Genomic DNA, 25272 nt, shown 5'->3' on the forward strand with positions numbered 1-25272 from the left:
AATTCTTTTCATACACAGATCATCCCAGAACCACACGGGTCTTGTATAATTTAAGAACAAATTGAGAAAAAATGGAAATCAATCTAACAAAAAACAAGCATGAAAGTTTTCTAATAACCTCATCTTTCTAGGCATCAAAATCATGAACATATTAATATTATACAATGACGTGTCTTTATTTACTGCTCAGTTTCGCAGTACTTTAAAGATATTTCAAATTTCTATTGGCAGGTGATTTGCAATTTAATATGGGCATGCCTTTGTGGCTGTTCTACCTTAAGACAATCTGACATATATATTATGAATCTTTTTTGATACTCATTGAAAAAACCTGCTATTTTTTGTTGGAAGCTACTGTAAAAATGTAAATGAAATGGTTGAAAGTTATTTTTGTGCATTTACATGAATACAAGCCACATTGGGGCCATTGGCAAATCATCAAAAAATGATGTGCGATATATGACTTTGCTAAACGTACAAGATATAAACATAAATTCTTAAATAAATAATATAGCTGTGTGTAAATGACATCATAAAAACTAAAATCACCAGGCTGCCTCTATGAAGAGTCATTTTTTTGAACTTCAAATCTTTTCCAATAGTGATCGGATTAAAAAAATTCTTTTGTTACAAATGGTTGGACAATGGCTTTCATATGCAATCAACTTATAATTATGCATTTCTTCCTTCTTATTCAAATCCTCTCAAAAATTCCTCAATTTTCATCTCTACTATCAGACAATAGTACCGCCTGTGGGTGCCATTGCTCGTCAGCAAGTGCGAGCACCGCCTGTGGGTGCCATTGCTTGTCTGCAAGAGCTGGACAATATACAAGAAAAGAGTTATGGTTTTTGGTCTTCTTACTCATATTAATTGATGACAAAAAAATGTATCAAGTTTCACAGCTATAGTATTAGAATTCAAGAAAAGTGAACTTAAACAAAAAGCCAAGAAATACTGAGAAGAAATACTGATTTTCTAAGTTAAAAAGGTTCATAATTCTGACAAAATGCAAGAGAGAGTTATGGTTCTTATCCTACCTACGAATATAATGATAATAAACATGTGTACAAAGTTTAAAACTATAGCTCTTATAGAATTCAAGAAAAGCTGACCTGAATATAAAAAAATACAAATTTTCTAAGTACATAAAGGGCTATAATTCAGATAAAATGCATTATCAGACTTATGGTTCTTGGCCTACATACTTTCCTAATGATGATAAACATTCGCAAAGTTTCAAAGCTAGTGTTCCTATAGTATTCAAATACAGTGGACCTAAACAAAAATTTTAACCAAGGAAATTAAATTTTCTAAGTACAAAAAGAGCCATATTTCTGACAAAATGCAGGTTAGAGTTAGGATTCTTGGTCTACTTACTCATCAAAAAATGATAAACAAGTGTAAAAAATTTTAAAGCTGTAGCTACTATAGTTTTAGAGAAAAGGTGGACTTAAACAAAAATGTTAACCGACGCCGAAACCGATGATCAAGTGACAACAATACCTCATAGACATTTTTTTTCAAAAAACAGACAAGGTAAAAAGTTAATTTGAGCTAATTTTGGCTGCCAATTTTGCATGTTGTTTTTTTTTTTCAGAACCACATCACTGTTAGTGTGATCTTGTGAATGATGTTAGATCTTGTGTGCAATCTCCCAAAAAGGAATCTATTCATATCTTTTAACTGATGTTGTTTATATGAAATCTCTTTTATACACAGTGAATGTAAATATCTAGCAAGACTTATTGTTCATTTTCTATGGTTCCTTGAGTTTAAACAAGAGCACTGCCTTGCGGGTGCAAACGCTCATCTGATTTTTTTGTGACTGTATAATAGAAATATTGTCCTACCCATGATTTTCTAAGTCCAAAAGGGGCCATAATTCTTGTAACAAGAGGACCATGATGGTCCTGAATCACTCACCTCTTCCCACATGATCGTGTTTTGAGTATGACGTCGTTTTTTCTATTATTTGACATAGTGACCTAGTTTTTGAGCTCATGAGACCCAGTTTTGAACATGACCTAGATATTATCAAGATAAAAATTCTGACCAATTTTCATGAAGATCCATTGAAAAATATAGTCTCCAGAGAGGTCACAAGGTTTTTCTATTATTTGACCTATTGACCTAGTTTTAAAAGGTACGTGACCCTGTTTTGAACTTTACCTAGATATCATCAAGGTGAACATTCTCACTAATTTTCATGAAGATCTCATGAAAAATATGGCCTCTTGAGAGGTCACAAGGTTTTTCTATTTTTATACCTACTGGCTTAGTTTTTGACTGCACGTGCCCCAGTTTCGAAACTGACCTAGATATCATCAAGGTGAACAATCAGATCAATTTTCACGAAGATCCATTGAAAAATATGGCCTCTAGAGAGGTCAAAAGATTTTTCTAATTTTAGACCTACTGACCTAGTTTTTGACAGCACGTGACCCACTTTCGAACTTGACCTAGATATCATCAAGATGAACATTCAGACCAACTTTCATACCTACTGACCTAGTCTTTTACAGCACGTGACCCAGTTTCAAACTTGCCCTAGATATCATCAAGGTGAACATTCTGACCAATTTTCATGAAGGTCCATTCAAGGGTATGGCCTCTAGAGAGGTCACAAGGTTTTTCTATTTCAAGACCTACTGACCTAGTTTTTGATCTCAGTTGACCCAGTTTCAAACTTGATCTATATATCATCAAGATAAAAATTCAGACCAACTTCCATACAGATCCCATGAAAAACATGGCCTCTAGAGAGGTCACAACATTTTTTCATTATTTGACCTACTGACCTATTTTTTGATGGCACGTGACCCACTTTCGAACTTGACCTAGATATAATCAAGGTGAATATTCTGACCAATTTTTATGGAGATCCATTCTCAAGTATGGCCTCTAGAGAGGTCACAAGGTTTTTCTATTTTTAGACCTACTGACCTAGTTTTTGACCGCACATGACCCTGTTTCAAACTTGACCTAGATATCATCAAGATGAACATTCAGACCAACTTTCATACATATCCCATGAAAAATATGGCCTTTAGAGAGGTCACAAGGTTTTTCTATTATTTGACCTACTGACCTAGTTTTTGACAGCACGTGACCCACTTTCGAACTTGACCTAGATATCATCAAGATGAACATTCAGACCAATTTTCATACAGATCCCATGAAAAACATGGCCTCTAGAGAGGTCACAAGGTTTTTCTATTATTTGACCTACTGACCTAGTTTTTGATAGCACGTGACCCACTTTCGAACTTGACCTAGATACCATCAAGGTGAACATTCTGACCAATTTTCATGAAGATCTCATAAAATATATGGCCTCTAGAGAGGTCACAAGGTTTTTCTATTTTTAGACCTACTGACCTAGTTTTTGACCGCACATGACCCAGTTTCAAACTTGACCTAGATATCATCAAGATGAACATTCAGACCAACTTTCATACATATCCCATGGAAAATATGGCCTTTAGAGAGGTCACAAGGTTTTTCTATTATTTGGCCTACTGACCTAGTTTTTGAGGGCACGTGACCCAGTTTCGAACTTGACCTAGATATCATCAAGGTGAACGTTCTGACCAATTTTCATGAAGATCCTGTGAAATATATGGCCTCTAGAGAAGTCACAAGGTTTTTCTATTTTTAGACCTACTGACCTAGTTTTTGATGGCACGTGACCCAGTTTTGAATTTGACCTAGATATCATCAAGGTGAACATTCTGACCAATTTTCATGAAATCTTGAAATATATGGCCTCTAGAGAGGTCACAAGGTTTTTCTATTTTTAGACCTACTGACCTAGTTTTTGAAGGCATGTGACCCAGTTTCGAACTTGACCTAGATATCATCAAGATGAACATTCTGACCAACTTTCATAAAGATCTCACAAAAAATGTGACCTCTAGAGTGGTCACAAGCAAAAGTTTACAGACGCATGCACGGACGATGGATGCCGAGCGATTACAAAAGCTCACCTGGTCACTTTGTGACAGATGAGCTAAAAAGCAGGATGGAGTTATGTTTCTTGCTGTACAGAGTCAACTATCTGATAGTAAACAAGTGTTGCAAGTTTTAAAGCAATAGCTTTGATAGTTTAGGAGAAAAGTTGACCTAAACATAAAACTTAACCAAGAAATCTGATATTTTCTAAGTCCAAAAGGGGCCATAATTCTTGCAAAAAGCAGGATGGAGTTATGTTTCTTGCTGTACAGTGTCAACTAAGTTTTAAGGCAACAGCTTTGATATAGTTTAGGAGAAAAGCTGATCTAAACATAAAACTTACCTAGGCAATGCCGATCAAGTGATGACAATAACTCATCATTTTTTTTCAAAAAATCTGATGAGCTAAAAATGTAAAGCATAATTTCGTTTTCAACTGGAATTGGAATAATTCTTCAGAATTTAATAAAATACAGTAAGAGTAATTTCTTTTATGTTGCCATATCGAAGTGAAAATGAAAATGCTCTGTGATCAAATACTTAACAACTCATAATTTTATCCTTTTGTCCTAATTTGAAAATTCTATCACTGACATTATTATAAAACGTTGAAGGCAGAATGAACATCATAACAGCATATGGCATTTTCCTTTAATTTCATCTTCAACACAGATAAAAAAATAATATTATTGTTTATTTACTAAATTTCACATTTGCAACTGCACATTTCTTAATACAGGGACATTGAAGGGTCCGGTTGTTCGAAACTTTAATCAGCTGTTAAAATAACCGCCGGTTAAGTTTTGATTCAAAATACTAGACTTGATGGGAAACACTAGTGTGATATATTGATTTCATTGTAAAGATTTTTCAGTGTTCATAATTCTTACCTAATACATTTGTTTTTCTAAGTCTTCTGAAATGTCGAAAAATAACTCTAAAAGTTAACCAACCGTTAGCTTAATTGCCTGTTAAAGTTTCCAACAACCGGACCCTGGTCTTTATAGAACTTAAAAGTCAGGCATCCCTGATTGAAAACTACCGTAAATTTCAACAAGAGCTGTCTTATGACAGTGCGTTGGGCCATTTGAATACCTAACACTACCTTTCACACAAAAGCATTAGCGAAACTTTTCAAGTTGAAAAAAAAAGGGCAAAATTTTGCTAAATCATAAGCCAGAGTAAAGGGACTTGCCCAATTCAATGAGGTCATCTTATGATGCCAAAGACATGTGTGAAGTTTGAAAGTAATTGGCCAAGCAGTTTTTGAGAACCCTGCTTACATGAAACTACACTGTGTGTAGACAAAATTGAAAATACTGACTGCACAACGAAAACAATCTCGGAAAAGTGTCACGTTGTCTGATCTGGTGTCATGTTGTCTTGTGGTGTCACGTTATCACGTTAAAGAGTGTGTTGAAAGTATTTGACTTTTAACTAAAATTCTCAGTTAACAAGAGTGCCAAGATGGCCCTAGGTCGCACACCTAAGAAACACACCATAACAGTGTAAAACATGTTTGACCTAGTGATTTCATGGAAACAAATATTCTGATCAATTTCAATTAAAATTGGACCAAAAAATTGGTCTCTTGCGATAAAACAAGCATTTTCTTAGATATGACCTAGTTTTTTCCCTAGATGACCCATGTTCAAACTCAACCTAGATTTTATCAATGCAATCATTCTGACCAAAATTCATGAAGATCAATTGAAAAATACAGCCTCTATCACATACACAAGTTTTTTCTTTGATTTGACCAAGTGACCTAGTTTTTGACCTCAGATGACCAATAATCAAATTCGACCTAGATTTCATCAAGGCAATCATTTTGACCAAATTTCATAAAAATCAATTGAAAACAAGAGGACCATGATGGTCCTGAATCGCTCACCTATCTTCACATGACCCAGTGTTCAACTGAGTATGACATCGTTATTTCTATTATTTGACATAGTGACCTAGTTTTTGAGCACATGTGACCTAGATATCATCAAGATAAAACATTCTGACCAATTTTCATGAAGATCCATTGGAAAACATGGCCTCTAGAGAGGTCACAAGGTTTTTCTATTATTTGACCTAATGACCTAGTTTTTGAAGGCACGTGACCCACTTTTAAACTTGACCTAGATATCATCAAGGTGAACATTCTCACCAATTTTCATGAAGATCTCGTGAAAAATATGGCCTCTAGAGAGGTCACAAGGTTTATCTATTTTTCGACCTACTGACCTAGTTTTTGACCGCACATGACCCAGTTACGAACCTGACCTAGATATCATCAAGCTGAACATTCTCACCAATTTTCATGAAGATCCATTGAGAAATATGGCCTCTAGAGAGGTCACAAGGTTTTTTCTATTTTTAGACCTACTGACCTATTTTTTGACCCAACGTGACCCAGTTTTGAATCTGACATAGATATCATCAAGATGAACATTCTGACCAATATTCATGAAGATCTCATGAAAAATATGGCCTCTAGAGAGGTCACAAGGTTTTTCTATTTTTAGATCTACTGACCTAGTTTTTAACCCCACGTGACCCAGTTTCGAACTTGACCTAGATATCTTCAAGGTAAACATTCTGACCAATTTTCAAGAAGATCCATTGAAAAATATGGCCTCTAGAGAGGTCACAAGGTTTTTCTATTTTTAGACCTACTGACCTTTTTTTTGACCGCACATGACCCAGTTTCGAACTCGATCTAGATATCATTAAGGTGAACATTCTGACCAATTTTCATGAAGATCCATTGAGAAATATGGCCACTAGAGAGATCACAAGGTTTTTCTATTTTTAGATCTACTGACCCAGTTTTTGACCCCACATGACCCAGTTTAGAACTTGACCTAGATATCATCAAGGTGAACATTCTGACCAATATTCATGAAGATCTCATGAAAAGTATGGCCTCCAGAGAGGTCACAAGGTTTTTCTATTTTTAGATCTACTGACCTAGTTTTTAACCCCACGTGACCCAGTTTCGAACTTGACCTATATATCATCAAGATGAACATTCTGACCAATTTTCATGAAGATGCATTGAGAAATATGGCCTCTAGAGAGGTCACAAGGTTTTTCTATTTTTAGACCTACTGACCTAGTTTTTGACCCTACGTGACCCAGTTTCGAACTTGACCTAGATATCATCAAGATAAACATTCTGACCAATATTCATGAAGATCTCATGAAAAATATGGCCTCTAGAGAGGTCACAAGGTTTTTCTATTTTTAAACCTACTGACCTAGTTTTTGACCCCACGTGACCCAGTTTCGAACTTGACCTAGATATCATCAAGGTGAACATTCTGACCTATTTTCATGAAGATCTTGTGAAATATATGGCCTCTAGAGAGGTCACAAGGTTTTTCTATTTTTAGACCTACTGACCTAGTTTTTGATGGCACGTGACCCAGTTTCGAACTTGACCTAGATATCATCAAGATGAACATTCTGACCAACTTTCATAAAGATCCCATGAAAAATGTGACCTCTAGAGTGGTCACAAGCAAAAGTTTACGGACGCACGGATGCACGGACGCACTGACGCACGACGGACACCGCGTGATCACAAAAGCTCACCTTGTCACTTTGTGACAGGTGAGCTAAAAAACAGTCTCTATCGCATACACAAGATTTTTCTTTAATTTGACCTAGTGACCAAGTTTTTGACCTCAGATAACCCATATTCAAACTCGACCTAGATTTCATCAAGGCAATCACTCTGACCAAATTTCATGAAGATCAATTGAAAACTACATCCTCTATTGCATACACAATGTATCTTCGATTTGACCTAGTGACCTGGTTTCTGACCCCAGATGACCCATTTTCGAACTCGGCCTAGATTTTATCAAGGTTATCATTCTGGCTAAATTTCATGAAGATCAGTTGAAAAATACAGCCTCTATTGCATACACAAGGTTTTTCTTTGATTTGACCTAGTGACCTAATTTTTGACCCCAGATGACCAATTTTCGAACTCGGCCTAGATTTCATCAAGGTTATCATTCTGACCAATATTCAAGAAGATTAATTGAACAAGAGGGCCATGATGGCCCTATATCGCTCACCTGTTATCATTGCACTTAAGGACAAGTCTTCAAGGTCAAAAGATCATAATAGAAATCAATCAAAAGAATTATGAGAAAATATAGTTGAAATTTTCTTTAAGTAACTTTAAAAACAAGATTTGAAAACTTTTTGTAGAGGTCCACTAGGCAATGCTACATGTCAAATATCTAAGCTCTTCTGGTTTATTTTTAGAAAATTTTGAAGATTTTTCTATGTACAATCAAGTAACCCCATGGGGCAGGGTCAATTTGACCCCAGGGGTCATGATTTGAATAAACTTTGTAAAAGTCTAATAGGCAATGCTACATGTCAAATATCTAAGATCTAGGCCTTCTGGTTTATTTTTAGAATTTTTTTTTAAGATTTTCCTATGTAAAATCAAGTGACCCCTAGGGCGGAGTCAATTTTGACCCCGGGGGACAAGGTTTGAACAAATTTTGTAGAGGTCCACTAGGCAATGCTACATGTCAAATATCTAGTCTCTACGCCTTCTAGTTTATTTTTAGAAAATTTTTGAAGATTTTCCTATGTAAAATCAAGTGACCTCTGGGCGGGGTCAATTTTGACCCAGGGGTCATGATATGAACAAATTTTGTAGAGGTCCACTAGGTAATGCTACATGTGAAATATCTAAGCTCTAGGCCTTCTGGTTTGTTTTTAGAAAACTTTTGAAGATTTTCCGTTGTAAAGTCAAGTGACCCCTAGGGCGGGGTCAATTTTGACCCCCGGGTCATAATTTGAACAACTTTAGTAGAGGTCAACTAGGCAATGCTACATGTCAAATATCTAAGCTCTAGGGCTTCTGGTTTTTGAGAAGAAGATTTTTTAAATATTTTCTTATGTAAAATCAAGTGACCCCTGGGGCGGGGTCAATTTTGACCCCGGGGGCCATGATTTGAACAAATTTTGTAGAAGTCCACTAGCAATGCTACATGTGAAATATCTAAGCTTTAGGCCTTCTGGTTTATTTTTAGAAATTTTTTGAAGATTTTCCTATGTAAAATCAAGTGCCCCCTGGGGCAGAGTCAATTTTGACCCCGGGGTCATGATTTGAACAATTTTTAGTAGAGGTCCACTAGGCAATGCTACATGTCAAATATCTAAGCTCTAAGGCTTCTGGTTTTTGAGAAGAAGATTTTTTAAGATTTTCTTATGTAAAATCAAGTGACCCCTGGGCGGGGTCAATTTTGACCCCGGGGTCATGATTTGAACAAACTTGGTAGAGGTCCACTAGGCAATGCTTCACACCAAATATCTAAGCTCTAGGTCTTCTGGTTTTTGAGAAGAAGATTTTTAAAGTTTTTCCTTTCGGTTGCCATGGCAACCAGTGTTCTGCATAGAATTCAATTCTTTGAACAATTTTGAAAGGGGGCCATCCAAGGAACATCCCTGTGAAGTTTCATCAAAATTGGCCTGTTGGTTTAGGAGGAGATGTTGTTTAAAGGAAAGTGTGGACGGACGACGGACGGACGGACAGACGGACGGACGGACGGACGGACGGACGGACGCCGGACGGTGAGCGATCACAATACCTCACCCTGAGCACTTTGTGCTCAGGTGAGCTAAAAATACAGCCTCTATCGCATACACAAGGTTTTTCTTTGATTTGACCTAGTGACCTAGTTTTTGATCCGAGATGACCCATTTTCGAACTCGGCCTAGATTTCATCAAGGCAATCATTCTGACCAATAATCATGAAGATCAATTGAAAAATACAGCCTCTATCGCATACACAAGGTTTTTCTTTGATTTGACCTAGTGACCTAGTTTTTGACCCGAGATGACCCATTTTCGAACTCGGCCTAGATTTCATCAAGGTTATCATTCTGACCAATATTCATGAAGATCAGTTTAAAAATACAGCCTCTATCGCATACACAAGCTAAATGTTGACAGACGACAGACAGACAGACAGACAGACGGCAGACGCCGGACATCGAGCGATCAGAAAAACTCACCTGAGCATTGCTCAGGTGAGCTAAAAAGGGGCATATTTTTGACAAAATAAAAACTAAAGTTACGCCACTTGTCCAGTGAGGTCATTTCATGATGCTGATTATATGTGTGAAGTTTGAAAGCAGTAGGTCTAGTAGTTTTAGAGAAACCTGCTTACATGCAGATGCTGACACCAGCCCAGACAAACAACATTAAAAGCTCTCTTACTAATTTCAAATAGTCAAGCTAATAAAAAATTTAATAACTACTACATAAAGCTCTCCAAATATGGTGTATATCCTCTAACTCAAGGAAGTTGTGTTTTAACTCTACAAAGAATCATTAAGTCTGTATAAGTGGCTCTGAATAGCAATTAGATGTATTTATTTGGAAAACAGCTCATTAACTATAATTAAATGTACATTGCTTTAGGCAATAAAGTTTTGTTTGTTTTTGTTCAGTTTAAGAGTCAAAGGAGTACAATTTAAGTCCTACTACAACTTTTCCAGGTTTTGGCGGTGCAGGAAGGCCCCACGTACGCATTCTGGCATCATTTCAGGCACTGGCAGGCACCTGGGTAGAATGATGACACTGACCATATACAATCCCAAACTCTGTCTCTAAGCATGTTGCCTATATACCAAGTTTCATTGCAACAATAAGTCACTCCTAACAGTTTATTGAGCAGAAACAAAAAGCTGATTTTTGAACAACTAGAAAACTAGATGACCACGGGCAACATGTCGAGCCCGCCAGCTGTCAAAAGGACTAGGAGTTGCATATGACACCCTGTCTCATTGAGGCAAACATTTAGGTCAGTTATTTATAGTAACAACAAAGGGAAGTAAATCTTTAAAAAAATCTAAGTCCACACAAAAATCCTTACTAGTAGAGATAGGTCAAAATACACCTCAAAATTGGATGTAACATGTATATTGTACTACAGAAAAGTGGTCTTGATTTTTCCCTACGACCAGTAATAAAAAAGTTACAATATAAGCTATTTATAGTAACAACAAAGGGAAGTAATTCTAGGTTCTTGCACATGACACTCTGTCTCATGATGGTGAACAACTGTGCCAAGTTACATCAAAATCCCTCCATGCATGAAAAAGAAATGCTCCGGACAAAGTCATTCTTGTATCTGACCTTTGACCTCTGTGACCTTGACCTTTGACCTAGGGTCCTCGTTCTTGTGCATGGCACTCCGTCACATGGTTGTGAACATTTGTGCCAAGTTACATCAAAATCCCTCCATGCATGAAGAAGAAATGCTCCGGACAAAGTCATTATTAAATTTAACCTTTGACCTCCATGTGTGACCTTGACCTTTGAGATAGGAACCTGCGGTTTGTGCATGACACATGCCTCACTGAGGTTAACAGTCATGCCAAATATAAACAAGATTGCTCCATGCATGTCAAAGTTATGATCCGGACAAGCAAATCCGGACAAACGCACACACGCACTGACGCACACAGTCGCACACACATACACCGAACAGCCATTTGGACAACTATGTCTTCGCTTCCACAAGCGGGCTCGACAATAAAAAATCCGGACGGACGCATGCACGCATGCACTGACGCACACACGCACGCACAATCACCGAACAGCCATTTGGACAACTATGTCTTCGCTCATGGTTCATACAGGACTTGGCAAAAAAAATTCAAGGACTTTTTATCGATTTTCAAGGACTATTTTAATCGCTTTAAATCTTAAATTACAAAACCATTTAGGCTCTTCATAAGGCATTATGACAGAAGAAAAGTTACAGAACAGTTTTAGTTTCCATACGCTACAATAGCATATCTTAACCTTTATGAGATCTTCAATGGGATTACCTTTTATGAGCTATATTTGCCTGTATACATACTTAGTACATGTTTCTTATAAGTCTTTCAAGCTCTCAAGACTAGTTTTCACTTTGTCCCCAAGGGACTTCACTTCTTGTTTTCGCGTGTGATTTCAACGCACTTTCTCCCATAGTTTCGACATCAATGAGTTTATCACATACACTTATTCTTGTCTGACTTAAACTCCTTTAACCACGATGAATAATCATCCTGTGTAAGCCATTTATTGGCGAAACTACATTTATTTTTTGGGCCACTTATTGTTGTTGTTGATAAGTCACGCTACAATGACCTTGCGCATAATATTTTAATGTTGTTAAAATCGCTATTCCGTATCTAACTTCCGTACCGAAACTGTGATCAACTAGCGTTCCCTCCGTGGGTGTGCATGTATTTTTATTTTACACCGTTTTTTCGCTCGTTTTGACTTATTTATTATTTATTTTTTTGTATTTTTCCCCTACAAAACGATTGCACCCCCGTTTTTAGCAAAATTAAAGGACTTTTCTACCTTTTTTTCAAAATTCAAGTACTTTTTCAGGGGATTTTTGGAAGAAAAAAATCAAGGACTTTTCAAGGACTTAGGATCAAATTCAAGGACTTTCAAGGACCTGTGCGAACCATGTTGCTTCCACAAGCGGGCTCGACAATAAAAAAATCTTATTTTCATTTGTGGATACCTGAATCAGTGCTATATTATATTGGAACTTACTCAGAAATTGAATAATACAATCTTCTTGGCATGCATTATTATTACTGACATTATGAATGAAACAAGAGCTGTCACTAATGGTGACAAATGCCCCCGCAGTGCCTTGACCTTTGACCTGGTGACCTTGACCTTTGACCCCAAAGTCAGTAGGGGTCGTGTACTCAATAAGTACTATCAGCATGTGAAGTTTGAAGGTCCTGGGTGCAGTGGTTCACGAGTAAAATGCCTTCATGCAAAAAGTTAACGTTGGGACGAACGAACGAACTAACGAACGGACAGACAGTTGAAAACTAATATGCCTCCCTCCGGGGGCAAAAAAAGGTGTATTTTTATAGTTGCTTATCATGTCAAGTTTTAGCTCTAGTCAAGCTTATATGATACCATAACAAACAAATTGTTTTTTTTTGTTTTTTTTCTTTGCCTCAGAAAATGTTGAAATAACAAAAAAATTATTTTGTTCAGTTGATCCCTTTTCTAAAAACTAGAATGTGTCTGGTACATTTGTCACAAATAAGGGGAACTAGAAAATGCTTTTGTGAAAAAGCGCATGTCTCCCCAAATGCAAAGTCCTAAAGGCAAGAAGTCAATAGGGGTCAGGAGTGAAAGTCAAAGAGACACTGATGGTTGGCTGCAATAGGGATCATCTACTTGGCATGTCCAGTCATCCCGCTAAATTTCAACACTCTTGGCCTAGTGGTTCTCAAGTCACTGTTCAGGCTCCTGTGACCTTGACCTTTGATCAACTGACCTCAAAATATATAGGGGTCATCTACTCTGCATGTCCAATCATCCTTTTAAGTTTTAACATTGTAGGTCAAGTGGTTCTCAAGTTATTTCCAAAAAATGATTTTACATGAACATGCCACTGTGATCTTGACCTTTAATAGACTGACCCCAAAATCAATAGCATGTTCAATCATCCTATGAAGTTTCAACATTCTGGGTCAAGTGGTTCTCAAGTTATTGATCAGAACTGGTTATCAATGTTCAGGCCCCTGTGACCTTGACCTTTAACTGAGTGACCCCAAAACCAATAGGGGTCATTAACTCTGCATGAACAATCATCCTATGAAGTTTCAACATTCTGAGTCAAGTCCATATCATGATAAAGACCAAAGCAAGGATTCATCAATTTATATCAAACACTTTTTTATATCAAACACTTTTTGAGCTAGGAGCGTCACAAACTTTTTTCTGACAGACGCACGCACGGACAAGACCAAATCTATATGCCCCCTCCACTGAGTGCTGGGGGCACAAAAATCCTTAAAAAAGGTAATCAATTTGGTGAACATTGCTTTATGCATTTATTTCATGAAAATTGCTTTCAATTTAATTACTCGGACTTCTTAAGTCTATCTAAAAGTAATAATGCCAAGAGTAAATTTCTCACACAGGAAAAAAGGACCAGTGGTCAATACTTATTTGTTTGTAATATTAATAATATACACCCATAGTCCCCCATCCCCACCTAAAAAATGCTCCACCCCATATTTTTAGAGGGAAAAGGCAAGTTGTTTATTCAGACATATACAGTGTAAATGTTATAAATCCTTATTCATCTGTAAATAGATTTAAATTTTATTAAATATTTCAGATAATAATGAAAACTGTAAAACTTAAAGGAGTTTCAATTTCAACCTTTTGAAATAAGGTTGAAAGAAAATAAAACTACTCTTTTATGTCTACATTCAGCAATTAAATATCATGTTTCATGAGTTTGTTTTTCATAAAATTAATGTTCAATACAGGCAAGTATTCTATTTTATAGATCATCAAATTGAAAACGAAAATTTTATAGCTTTTCTTATTTACATGCTTTTTCTTTAAAATGCATAATTTTTTTTATGAACATGAAAGTTTTGGTGTATCTGTCACAGCAAACATTCCTTTTCATGAGGACTAAATTCACAATCAAATAGTCTACTAGCAAGCAAGCAGGCCATTCTGTTTGGTTTGAAATAGCGAAGTCCTAAGTTTAGGAACAGGGTTTCAGAAATCCCATGTCCGGAGCCCGGGGGCTACCAGAAAATTCTGTCGAGCTACTAAATTTTTTCAGAGCGTGCCAGGTGGGCTACCGTGAAACTCCGTATCGAGTAGCACGGAAATCAATAATTTAGTCTTCAAATATAATTTTGATAGTTGTCTATAATCCCCTTGTTTATCAAGAGATACATACCCGAGGGTTTAATTATCTTAACACCTACTGTCACAATCGGCAAACAATTAACCATTTAATCGTACCCGCTGGCAAATGTTTACAACAAGAGGGCCAAGATGGCCCTAGGTCGCTCACCTGAGAAACACACCATAACACACCGTAACAGTGTAAACATATTTGACCTAGTGATTTCATGGAAAAAAATATTCTGCATATAAAATATATTGCATACACAAGGTTTTTCCATGATTTGACCTACTGACCTAGTTTTTAAACCCAGCTGACCCATATTCAAACCTAACCTAGATTTCATGAAGGCTACCATTTTGACAAAATTTCATGAAGATCAGTTGAAAAATACAGTATCTATTGCATACACAAGGTTTTTCTTTGATTTGACCTAGTGACCTAGTTGTTGACCAACGATGACCAATAATCAAACTTAACATAGATTTTATCAAGGCAATCATTTTGACCAAATTTCATGAAGATCAATTGAAAAATACAGCCTCTATCGCATACACAAGGTTTTTCTTTGATTTGACATAGTGACCTAGTTTTTGACCCAAGATGACCATTATTCAAATTTGACCTAGATTTCATCAAGGCTATCATTCTGACTTAATTTCAGGAAGATCAATTGAAAAATATAGCCCCTATCGCATACACAAAGTTTTTCTTTGATTTGACCTAGTGACCTAATTTCTGACCCAAGATGACCCACATTCTAACCTGACCCAGATTTCATCAATGCAATCATTCTGACCAAATTTCATGAAGATCAATTGAAAAATACAGCCTCTATCGCAAACACAAGGTTTTTCTTTGATTTGACCTAGTGACCTACTTTTTGACCCAAGATGACCCATTTTCGAACTTGGCCTAAATTTTATCAAGGTAATCATTCTGACCAAATTTCATGAAAATTAATTGAAAAATACAGCCTCTATCGCATACACAAGGTTTTTCTTTGATTTGACCTAGTGACCTAGTTTTTGACCCCAGATGACCCATTTTCGAACTCGGCCTAGATTTCATCAAGGTAATCATTCTGACCAAAATTCATGAAGATTAACTGAAAAATACAGCCTCTATTGCATACACAAGGTTTTTCTTTGATTTGACCTAGTGACCTAGTTTTTGACCCCAGATGACCCATTTTCAAACTCAGCCTAGATTTTATCAAGGTAATCATTCTGACTAAAATTCATGAAGATCAATTGAAAAATACAGCCTCTATTGCATACACAAAGTTTTTCTTTGATCTGACCTAGTGACCTAGTTTTTGATCCCAGATGACCCATTTTAAAACTCGGCCTAGATTTTATCAAGGTAATCATTCTGACCAAATTTCATGAAGATCAGTTGAAAAATACAACCTCTATCGCATACACAAGCTAAATGTTGACAGACGACAGACAGACAGACAGACGACAGACGCCGGACATCGAGCGATCAGAAAAACTCACCTGAGCATTACTCAGGTGAGCTAAAAACATGTGCAAGATTGATTTTAGACTGATCCAATAACATCAAAGTCGCCAATAGGTATTGTTAAAAACAATATGCAAACCAGTCTTAAAATTACGTCATTTTAGCGCCACCTGCCAAAGTGTACTTTCAGTTTCGCTGACCTCAACGAGCGATCAGAATCGAAAGAACAGATATTTGATATTGAGGCAGTTTAGTGCTTACACTGATTGTTTATGCTTTTCAATTTAAATACTTGCCTAACATGCAAAAAAAATCGACCATGATTTTGCAAAATATCAGAAAGTATACTGAATTTTGGACAAACATAAATTCAGATAAGTGAATACACAGTGTCAAGAAACTGAGAGACGTTATATATGCGGTTCTAGTCCATTTATTAAACCAGGCAGATGTTTAGAATCAGACAGGATCAGCTTTAAATAATTTTGAGATAAATTACAATTCATACAGCTCTAAGTTAGTAAGTTCTAAGGAATTTGCAAGTTTATAAAAATTGATTTGCATTCCTTTTTTTTTTATTGCCATTTTGCAATAACCATCAGCAGTACTCCTGATAATATTTCTCAGTTTAAAAAGATGTAGTTTTATCTTTTGAAATGAGAAAAAGGAGTAATGATAATTGCTATTTAAGAGAACAAAATTTATAACAATGTGCGTATGGCTAAAATTATGAAACCTCTAATAATTTAATCATTCCATCCACTGTCTGTAAACCATAAATATTGCGTTTTGTAACCTAAACTCTGGATTCAATCTTTTAGTGTGTCTTGTATAAGAAAGACGTGAGCTCAAGCTAAAACAAAACATATTCAAAAAGTAGAAAGGTCATTCTGTAAATAGAGAAATTTTGATTGAAAACATATAAACATGGATGACCTTGTAAACAAACTGTAGTATAGAAGCACATAGTAAATAAACCATTGCCAAATAAACTAAATGGGCTACCAATAAATTTGCAGATTTCTGAAACCCTGTTAGGAATCAGTTTAACCTTAGCCTGCTGGCGGCAAGGGATTCTGCCTTTGCTACCTCAGCCTACACAATCTTGGTCTGCACAGTTTGCTATTCAGTCAGTAACTTTTCAGTGAACACCCCTTTGAATAATAAGTGGTACTGCCCAAATTGAATGATGGACCAGTCCATTTTAGAAATTTAGCAACGTAAAGGTTGACAAGAGCACCGCCCTGCGGGTGCAGACACTCATCTGATTTTTCTGTCTCTGTATTATAGAAATATTGTCCTACCCATGACTTCCTAAGTCCAAAAGGGGACATAATTCTTGCAAAAAGCAATGTAGAGTTATGGTACTTTCTGTGCAGAGTCAGCTTTTGATGGCGAATAACTGCTCCAAGTTTTAAAGCAATAGCTTTGACTGTTAAGGAGAAAATTTGACCTAAACGCAAAACTTAACCAAGAAATCTGATATTTTCTAAGTCCAAAAGGGCCCATAATTCTTGCAAAAAGCAGGATGGAGTTATGTTTCTTGCTGTACAGAGTGAGCTTTTGATGATGAACAAGTGTTGCAAGTTTTAAAGCTTTGATAGTTTAGGAGAAAAGATGACCTAAACACAAAACTTAACCAAGAAATCTGATTTTCTAAGTCCAAAAGGGGCCATAATTCTTGCAAAAAGCAGGATGGAATTATGTTACTTGCTGTACAGAGTCAACTTTTGATGGTGAACAAGTGTTGCAAGTTTCAAAGCAACAGCTTTGATAGTTTAGGAGAAAAGTTGACCTAAACATAAAACTTAACCAAGAAATCTGATATTTTCCAAGTCTAAAAGGGGCCATAATTCTTGCAAAAAACAGGATGGAGTTATATTTCTTGCTGTACAGAGTCAGCTACTGATGTTGAACAAAAGTTGCAAGTTTCAAAGCAATAAGCTTTGATAGTTTAGGAGAAAAGCTGACCAGAACATAGAACTTAACCAGGCAACACTGACGCAGATGCTGACGCCGACGACGATCAGGTGATGTCAGTAACTCATCATTTTTTTTCAAACAATCAGATGAGTAAAAACCTTATTGTGAGTACAACCTGGAAACTAACCAATGGCAAGGTTAATTCACACTTACCTGTTTTAGCTCTACTGCGATGAAAGCTTTATTCAAACTATTCTCAGGTCTGCTTCCTGGAATAACCAGTACTTGCGTCATGTGAGGAGTTAGACCCTAATTACCCCTTGTTTAAGCAGCCTACACCATTACAACTAGACCATCACTTACCTTAATGACAAGGTTGCATTTGAGACTTGTTAACTTAGATTCATAATCTTAGGCCAGGTCAGAATACTGTAAGTGATTTCTTGTATAAATTCTACTCCTTAGTGTGCTGAATGTGTCCTGAAATTGGTACTTTTCATGCTTTGTTAGTGTGGTGAATGTGTCATGCAATTGGTACTTTTCGTGCTTTGTTAGTGTGGTGAATGTGTCATGCAATTGGTACTTTTCGTGCTCTGTTAGTGTGGTGAATGTGTCGTGCAATTGGTACTTTTCTTGCTTTGTTAGTATGTTGAATGTGTCGTGCAATTGGTACTTTTCGTGCTTTGTTAGTGTGGTGAATGTGTCGTGCTTTGTTAGTGTGGTGAATGTGTCGTGCAATTGGTACTTTTCGTGCTTTGTTAGTGTGGTAAATGTGTCGTGTTTGTTAGTGTTGTGAACGTGTCGTGCAATTGGTACTTTTCGTGCTTTGTTAGTGTGGTGAACGTGTCCTGCAGTTGGTACTTTTCGTGCTTTGTTAGTGTGGTGAACGTGTCTTGCAATTGGTACTTTTCGTGCTTTGTTGGTGTGGTGAACGTGTCGTGCAATTGGTACTTTTCGTGCTTTGTAAGTGTGGTGAATGTGTCGTGCAATTGGTACTTTTCGTGCTTTGTTAGTGTGGTGAACGTGTCGTGCAACTGGTACTTTTCTTGCTTTGTTAGTGTGGTGAAAGTGACATGCAGTTGGTACTTTTCGTGCTTTGTTAGTCTGGTGAACGTGTCGTGCAATTGGTACTTTTCGTGCTTTGTTAGTGTGGTAAACGTGTCGTGCAATTGGTACTTTTCGTGCTTTGTTAGTGTGGTAAATGTGTCGTGCAATTGGTATTTTCATGCTTTGCACAGCCCAAGCTAGATTTCAAACCAACAACAGTGCGGTGAAAAGAATCTAAAGCCAGCAACCAAAATTACTTGGCCACAGAGGCCCCTTAAAGCAAGTTTTGTGTCACACTATTATATACAAACTAGAGATGCTTTTGAGAAAAGCGCATGTCTCCCACAACTGCCTAATCATCTAAATAGTAAGTCAGTCTTTATATACTGTTTACTTAGAGCACAAGTGCATGCGCTTTTTTGACACCAAAGGGACCTCTATATAGGCACCGGTTTGAGGTCAAAAATGCGCAAGAAATCTGAGTGTTTTTTTGGTAATTCAAGGGCCATAATTCCGAAGTGCCTGGGCGGGCCAACTTGGCTAGATATCGAACTTGGCCGAGGTCTTATAGTCAAACACATTTTGTTCAAGTTTGTTGAAGCTTGCACTTAGAGCGAACATAAAGTGCCCCAAAGGGACTCCAATACTACTACTGATTAGTAGTATATGGGCCGTTTTAGCTCCCAAGACCTGAGCATATTTCGGTAATTCAAGGGCCATAATTCCGAAGTGCCTGGACCGATTTGGCTAGTTATCGAACTTGGCTGAGGTCTTATTGTCAAACACATTTTGTAAAAGTTTGGTGAAGATCGGATGAGAAGAGTGCAGACAAGGTTTGTGACAGACAGACACACACACAGACTGGAGTAAATCAATATGTCTCCCACACCACTGTGTGGTGGGAGACATAATAAGGGAAAGTGACCATACTCCAAGTGGTTGAGTAACTTATCTACTCCTGGAAGAGGATCAACCAAGGAACATTCCAGCCAATCTATTTTGAAATCTGGTTAGCAATTCCAGACAAGCTATAGCCGTACAAGGTGAACTGACCTCTGAATGCATCATTTGTTAAATTATTTCTTTTATTCAAAAAAGTAAATTACCTGCTTTCTGCAGTTACATAGAGACAGTGATGATTTGGTACAGAGATGTCAAGGTCAACTTTGAACAACACAATGTAAGAGTTGCTTGTCTGAAAATTAAAAAGATATCATTTATTTACATATAAAACACAACCTTCTATGTATATCTCTATACTGTTACAACAACTGGAAACATCACAGTGAACATGTACAAGCAAACTTAAAAGAGGCAGTCAAGATTTAACAATCACTATATTTAGGAAAAATACTGACAACAATTATAAATATGTAAAAGTAATAAATCATTTCATTTGTTTTTATTTTGTCTTTGATCTTTTCCACCAATAACAAGAGGGCCCTGATGGCCCTAGATCACTCGCCTGAGTTATGCTGCTTGAACGAACAGTTTTGGTAGATGGTTATACAAGGAAACATCTGTGAAATTAAACTGAAATACTGCAAGTGTTTTCTGACAAGAATATTTTAAGTTTCCACTAAATAAATATGGGCAGGTAATGAGAATGTGTTTGGGGGGGGGGGGGGGGGGGGTAGTAAGAAGTTTGGGAAATGATGTGATATCACAATATCAAACAAGTAGATTTTTCCACTATCTAAACAAGAAGATTTTTCCACTAAATACATGTAGGGAAGAGTGACCACACACCCCAGTGGCCGTTCTTTGATGAAACAGAATAATTTGGACAATCTTTGTAAAAGGTCAACCAAGAAACATTTGTATAAAATTGTTTTAAAATTGGGCCTGCAGTTTCAGATAAGAACATTTTTAAAGTTTCCAAAATAGACATATAGGGAAAAAGTGACAACTTCCCCTGGCTGCAATATTTATGACAAATCAAAATAATTTTTAACTAGAAGATGCTTTTATAGACAAGAGGACCATGATGGTCCTGAATCGCTCACCTGTCCCCCAAAGGACCCAGTTTTGAACTGAGTATCATGTCGTTTTTTCTATTATTTGACATAGTGACCTAGTTTTTGAGCCCATGTGACCCAGTTTTGAATTTGACCTAGATATCATCAAGATAAAAATTCTGACCAATTTTCATGAAGATCCATTGAAAAATATGGCCTCTAGAGAGGTCACAAGGTTTTTCTATTATTTGACCTAATGACCTAGTTTTTGAAGGCAAGTGTCCCAGTTTTGAACTTGACCTAGATATCATCAAGGTGAATATTCTCACCAATTTTCATGAAGATCTCATGCAAAATATGACCTCTAGAGAGGTCGCAAGGTTTTTCTATTTTTATACCTACTGACCTTGCTTTTGACCGCACGTGACCCACTTTCGAATTTTATCTAGTTATCAAGGTGAACATTCAGACCAATTTTAATGAAGATCCATTGAAAAATATGGCCTCTAGAGAGGTCAAAAGGTTTTTCTATTTTTAGAACTACTGACCTAGTTTTTAACAGAAGCTGACCCAGTTTTGAACTTGACCTAGATATTATCAAGATGAACATTCAGACCAACTTTCATACAGACCCCATGAAAAATATGGCCTCTAGAGAGGTCACAAGGCTTTTTTATTATTTGACCTACTGACCTAGTTTTTGCTGGCACGTAACCCAGTTTCGAAACTGACCTAGATATCATCAAGGTGAACATTCTGACCTATTTTCATGAAGATCTCTTCTAAAGTATGGCCTCTAGAGAGGTCACAAGGTTTTTCTATTTTTATACCTACTGACCTAGTTTTTGAAGGCACGTGACCCAGATTCAAATTTGACCTAGATATCATCAAAATGAACACTCAGACCAATTTTCATACAGATCCCATGAAAAATATGGCCTCTAGAGAGGTCACAAGGTTTTTTTTATTATTTGACCTACTGACCTAGCTTTTGTTGGCACATAACCCAGATTCGAACTTGACCTAGATATCATCAAGGTGAACATTCAGACCAATTTTCATGAAGATCTATTGAAAAATATGGCCTCTATAGAAGTCAAAAGGTTTTTCTATTTTTATACCTACTGACCTAGTTTCTGATTGCAGTTGACCCAGTTTCAACCTTGACCTAGATATCATCAAGATAAACATTCAGATCAACTTTCATACAGATCCCATGAAAAATATGGCCTCTACAAAGGTCACGAGGTTTTTTTATTATTTGACCTACTGACCTAGTTTTTGTTGGTACGTGACCCAGTTTTGAACTTGACCTAGATATCATCAAGGTGAACATTCTGACCAATTTTCATGAAGATCCATTCAAAAGTATGGCCTCTAGAGAGGTCACAAGGTTTTTCTATCTTTAGACCTACTGACCTAGTTTTTGATGCAGTTGACCCAGTTTCAAACTTGACCTAGATATCATCAAGATGAACATTCAAACCAACTTTCATACAGATCCCATGAAAAATATGGCCTCTAGAGAGGTCACAATGTTTTTCTATTTTTAGACCTACTGACCTAGTTTTTGACCACACCTGACCCAGTTTCAAACCTGACCTAGATATCATCGAGATGAACATTCAGACCAACTTTCATACAGATCCCATGAAAAATATGGCCTTTAGAGAGGTCACAAGGTTTTTCTATTATTTGACCTATTGACCTAGTTTTTGAAGGCACGTGACCAAGTTTCAAACTTGACCTAGATATCATCAAGGTGAACATTCTGACCAATTTTCATGAAGACCTTCTGAAAAATATGGCCTCTAGAGAGGTCACAAGGTTTTTCTATTTTTAGACCTACTGACCTAGTTTTTGACCGCACGTGACCCAGTTTCGAACTTGACCTAGATATCATCAAGGTAAACATTCTGACTAATTTTCATAAAGACCCCATGAAAAATGTGCAAAAGTTTACGCACGGACGCACGCACGGACGACGGACGCTGCACAATCACAAAAGCTCACCTTGTCACTTTGTGACAGGTGAGCTAAAAAGCGCATGAGTCCCCAAATGCATAGTAGTAATAGGCAAGAAGTCAATAGGGGACAGGAGCAAAAGTCCAAGTGACACCGATGGTTGACTGCAATAGGGATCATCTACTCAGCATGTCTAATCATCCAAAGAAGTTTCAACATTCTGGGCCTATTGGTTCTAAAGGTATGGATTGGAAATGGTCTTCCATGTTCTAGCCCCTGTAACCTTGACCTTTGATCAAGTGACCCCAAATTCAATAAGGGTCATCTACTCTGCATGTCCAACCATCCTATGAAGTTTCAACATTCTAGGCCAAATGAATCTCAAGTTATTGATCAGAAAGAGTTTTCCATGTTTAGGCCCCTGTGACCTTGACCTTTGCTCAAGTGAGCCAAAAATCAATAGCTGTCATCCACTCTGTAAGTTCTACCACCCTATGAAGTTTGAAGGTTCTGGGTCAAATGGTTCTCAAGTTGTTGATCAGAAATGGACTTCCATGTTCTGGTCCCTGTAAACTTGACCTTTAATACAGTGACCCCAAAATCAATAGGGGTCATGTAGTCTGCAAGTCCAATCATTCTATGAAGATTCAACACTCTGGGTCAAGTGGTTCTGACCAAGCAAAACCGTTTGAACAACTTTGGTAGTGGACCCACCCAAGGAACATCCAGGCAAAGTTTCATCAAAATCCATTTTGTGGTTTTGGAGGAGATGTCATTTAATAAAATTGTTGATGATGGATGGACACATTCCCAACGGACTACAGACGACGGACACAGCGTGATCACAACAGCTCACCATGAGCACTTCATGCTGCGGTAAGCCAAAACATTACAATAAGCAGTACATTTAATCACAACTTGTTTGGCTACAAAAACTCCCAAACAACATGCTAATTACCTTTTTATGTGATTGCTCATTAAATATACATGAACTGTTACATATTCAGTCTACAAAATGATCCTTAACGGGTTTATTTAAGCTTCTGGCATCTTTCCCCATCAACAGATCAGTATCAATTAAAACTGTACAGCAGATAATTAATGTGCCCTCATAATTGTGAAACACCTGACAAATATTTCAAGTTTTAGCTTTTTTCTTTCATTCATCACACTCAATGTGTGTCAATTAAGTGTTCCTTACATTACTATGTCTGCTATTAAGACTGATCAGTAAATGACATACCTTTCCCTCACATTACTATATCGGCTCTTACATTGATCAGTCAATCAAATTACTATGTCTACTCATATAAAGACAGACTTTACACTGATCAGTCAATCATATTTTCCATACATTACTATATCTGCCTTTACACTGATCATTCAGTCACATTTCCTTACACTAATATAACTGCCTTCACACTGATCATTCAGTCATCTTTCCATACATTACTATATCTGCCTTTACACTGACAAGTCAGTGATATTTCCATACATTAGTATAACATTACTGCCTTTACACTGATCAGTCAGTCATATTTCCATACATTACTATAACTGCCTTTACACTCAGTTGGTCATATTTCCATACATTACTATAACTGCCTTTACACTCATAAACAGTTATATCTGCATACATTACTATAACTGCCTTTACACTGATCAGTCAGTCATATTTCCATACATTACTATAACTGCCTTTACACTCAGTTGGTCATATTTCCATACATTACTATAACTGCCTTTACACTCAGTTGGTCATATTTCCATACATTACTATAATTGCCTCTACACTCATAAACAGTTATATCTGCATACATTACTTTAACTGCCTCTACACTGATCAGTCAGTCATATTTCCATACATTAATATATCTGCCTTTACACTCATAAACAGTTATATCTGTATACTGCATTACTATAACTGCCTTTACACTGATCAGTCAGTCATATTTCCATACATTACTATAACTGTCTTTACACTGACAAGTCAGTTATATCTGCATACATTACTATAACTGCCTTTACACTGATCAGTCAGTCATATTTCCATACATTACTATAACTGCCTTTACACTCATAAACAGTTATATCTGTATATATTACTATAACTGCCTTGCCTTTACACTGATCAGTCAGTCATATTTCCATACATTAATATAACTGCCTTTACACTGATCAGTCAGTCATATTTCCATACATTACTATAACTGCCTTTACACTCATAAACAGTTATATCTGTA

General features: G+C 36.8%; 1 protein-coding gene across 3 annotated transcripts in view; it reads right to left on the reverse strand.

Moving 5' to 3' along the window:
* The window catches only part of LOC123525171 (guanine nucleotide exchange factor subunit RIC1-like), a 126923-nt gene that overhangs the window by 95615 nt on the left and 6036 nt on the right, over window positions 1-25272 (reverse strand). For all 3 annotated transcript variants that reach the window (XM_045304010.2, XM_045304008.2, XM_045304006.2), the window contains exon 3: window positions 20213-20301. In XM_045304010.2, the coding sequence (XP_045159945.2) occupies window positions 20213-20301 (89 nt within the window). The remainder of the gene's footprint in view (window positions 1-20212; window positions 20302-25272) is intronic.

The sequence above is a fragment of the Mercenaria mercenaria genome, chromosome 3 (assembly GCF_021730395.1).
Source record: "Mercenaria mercenaria strain notata chromosome 3, MADL_Memer_1, whole genome shotgun sequence".
Classification (NCBI taxonomy): domain Eukaryota; kingdom Metazoa; phylum Mollusca; class Bivalvia; order Venerida; family Veneridae; genus Mercenaria; species Mercenaria mercenaria.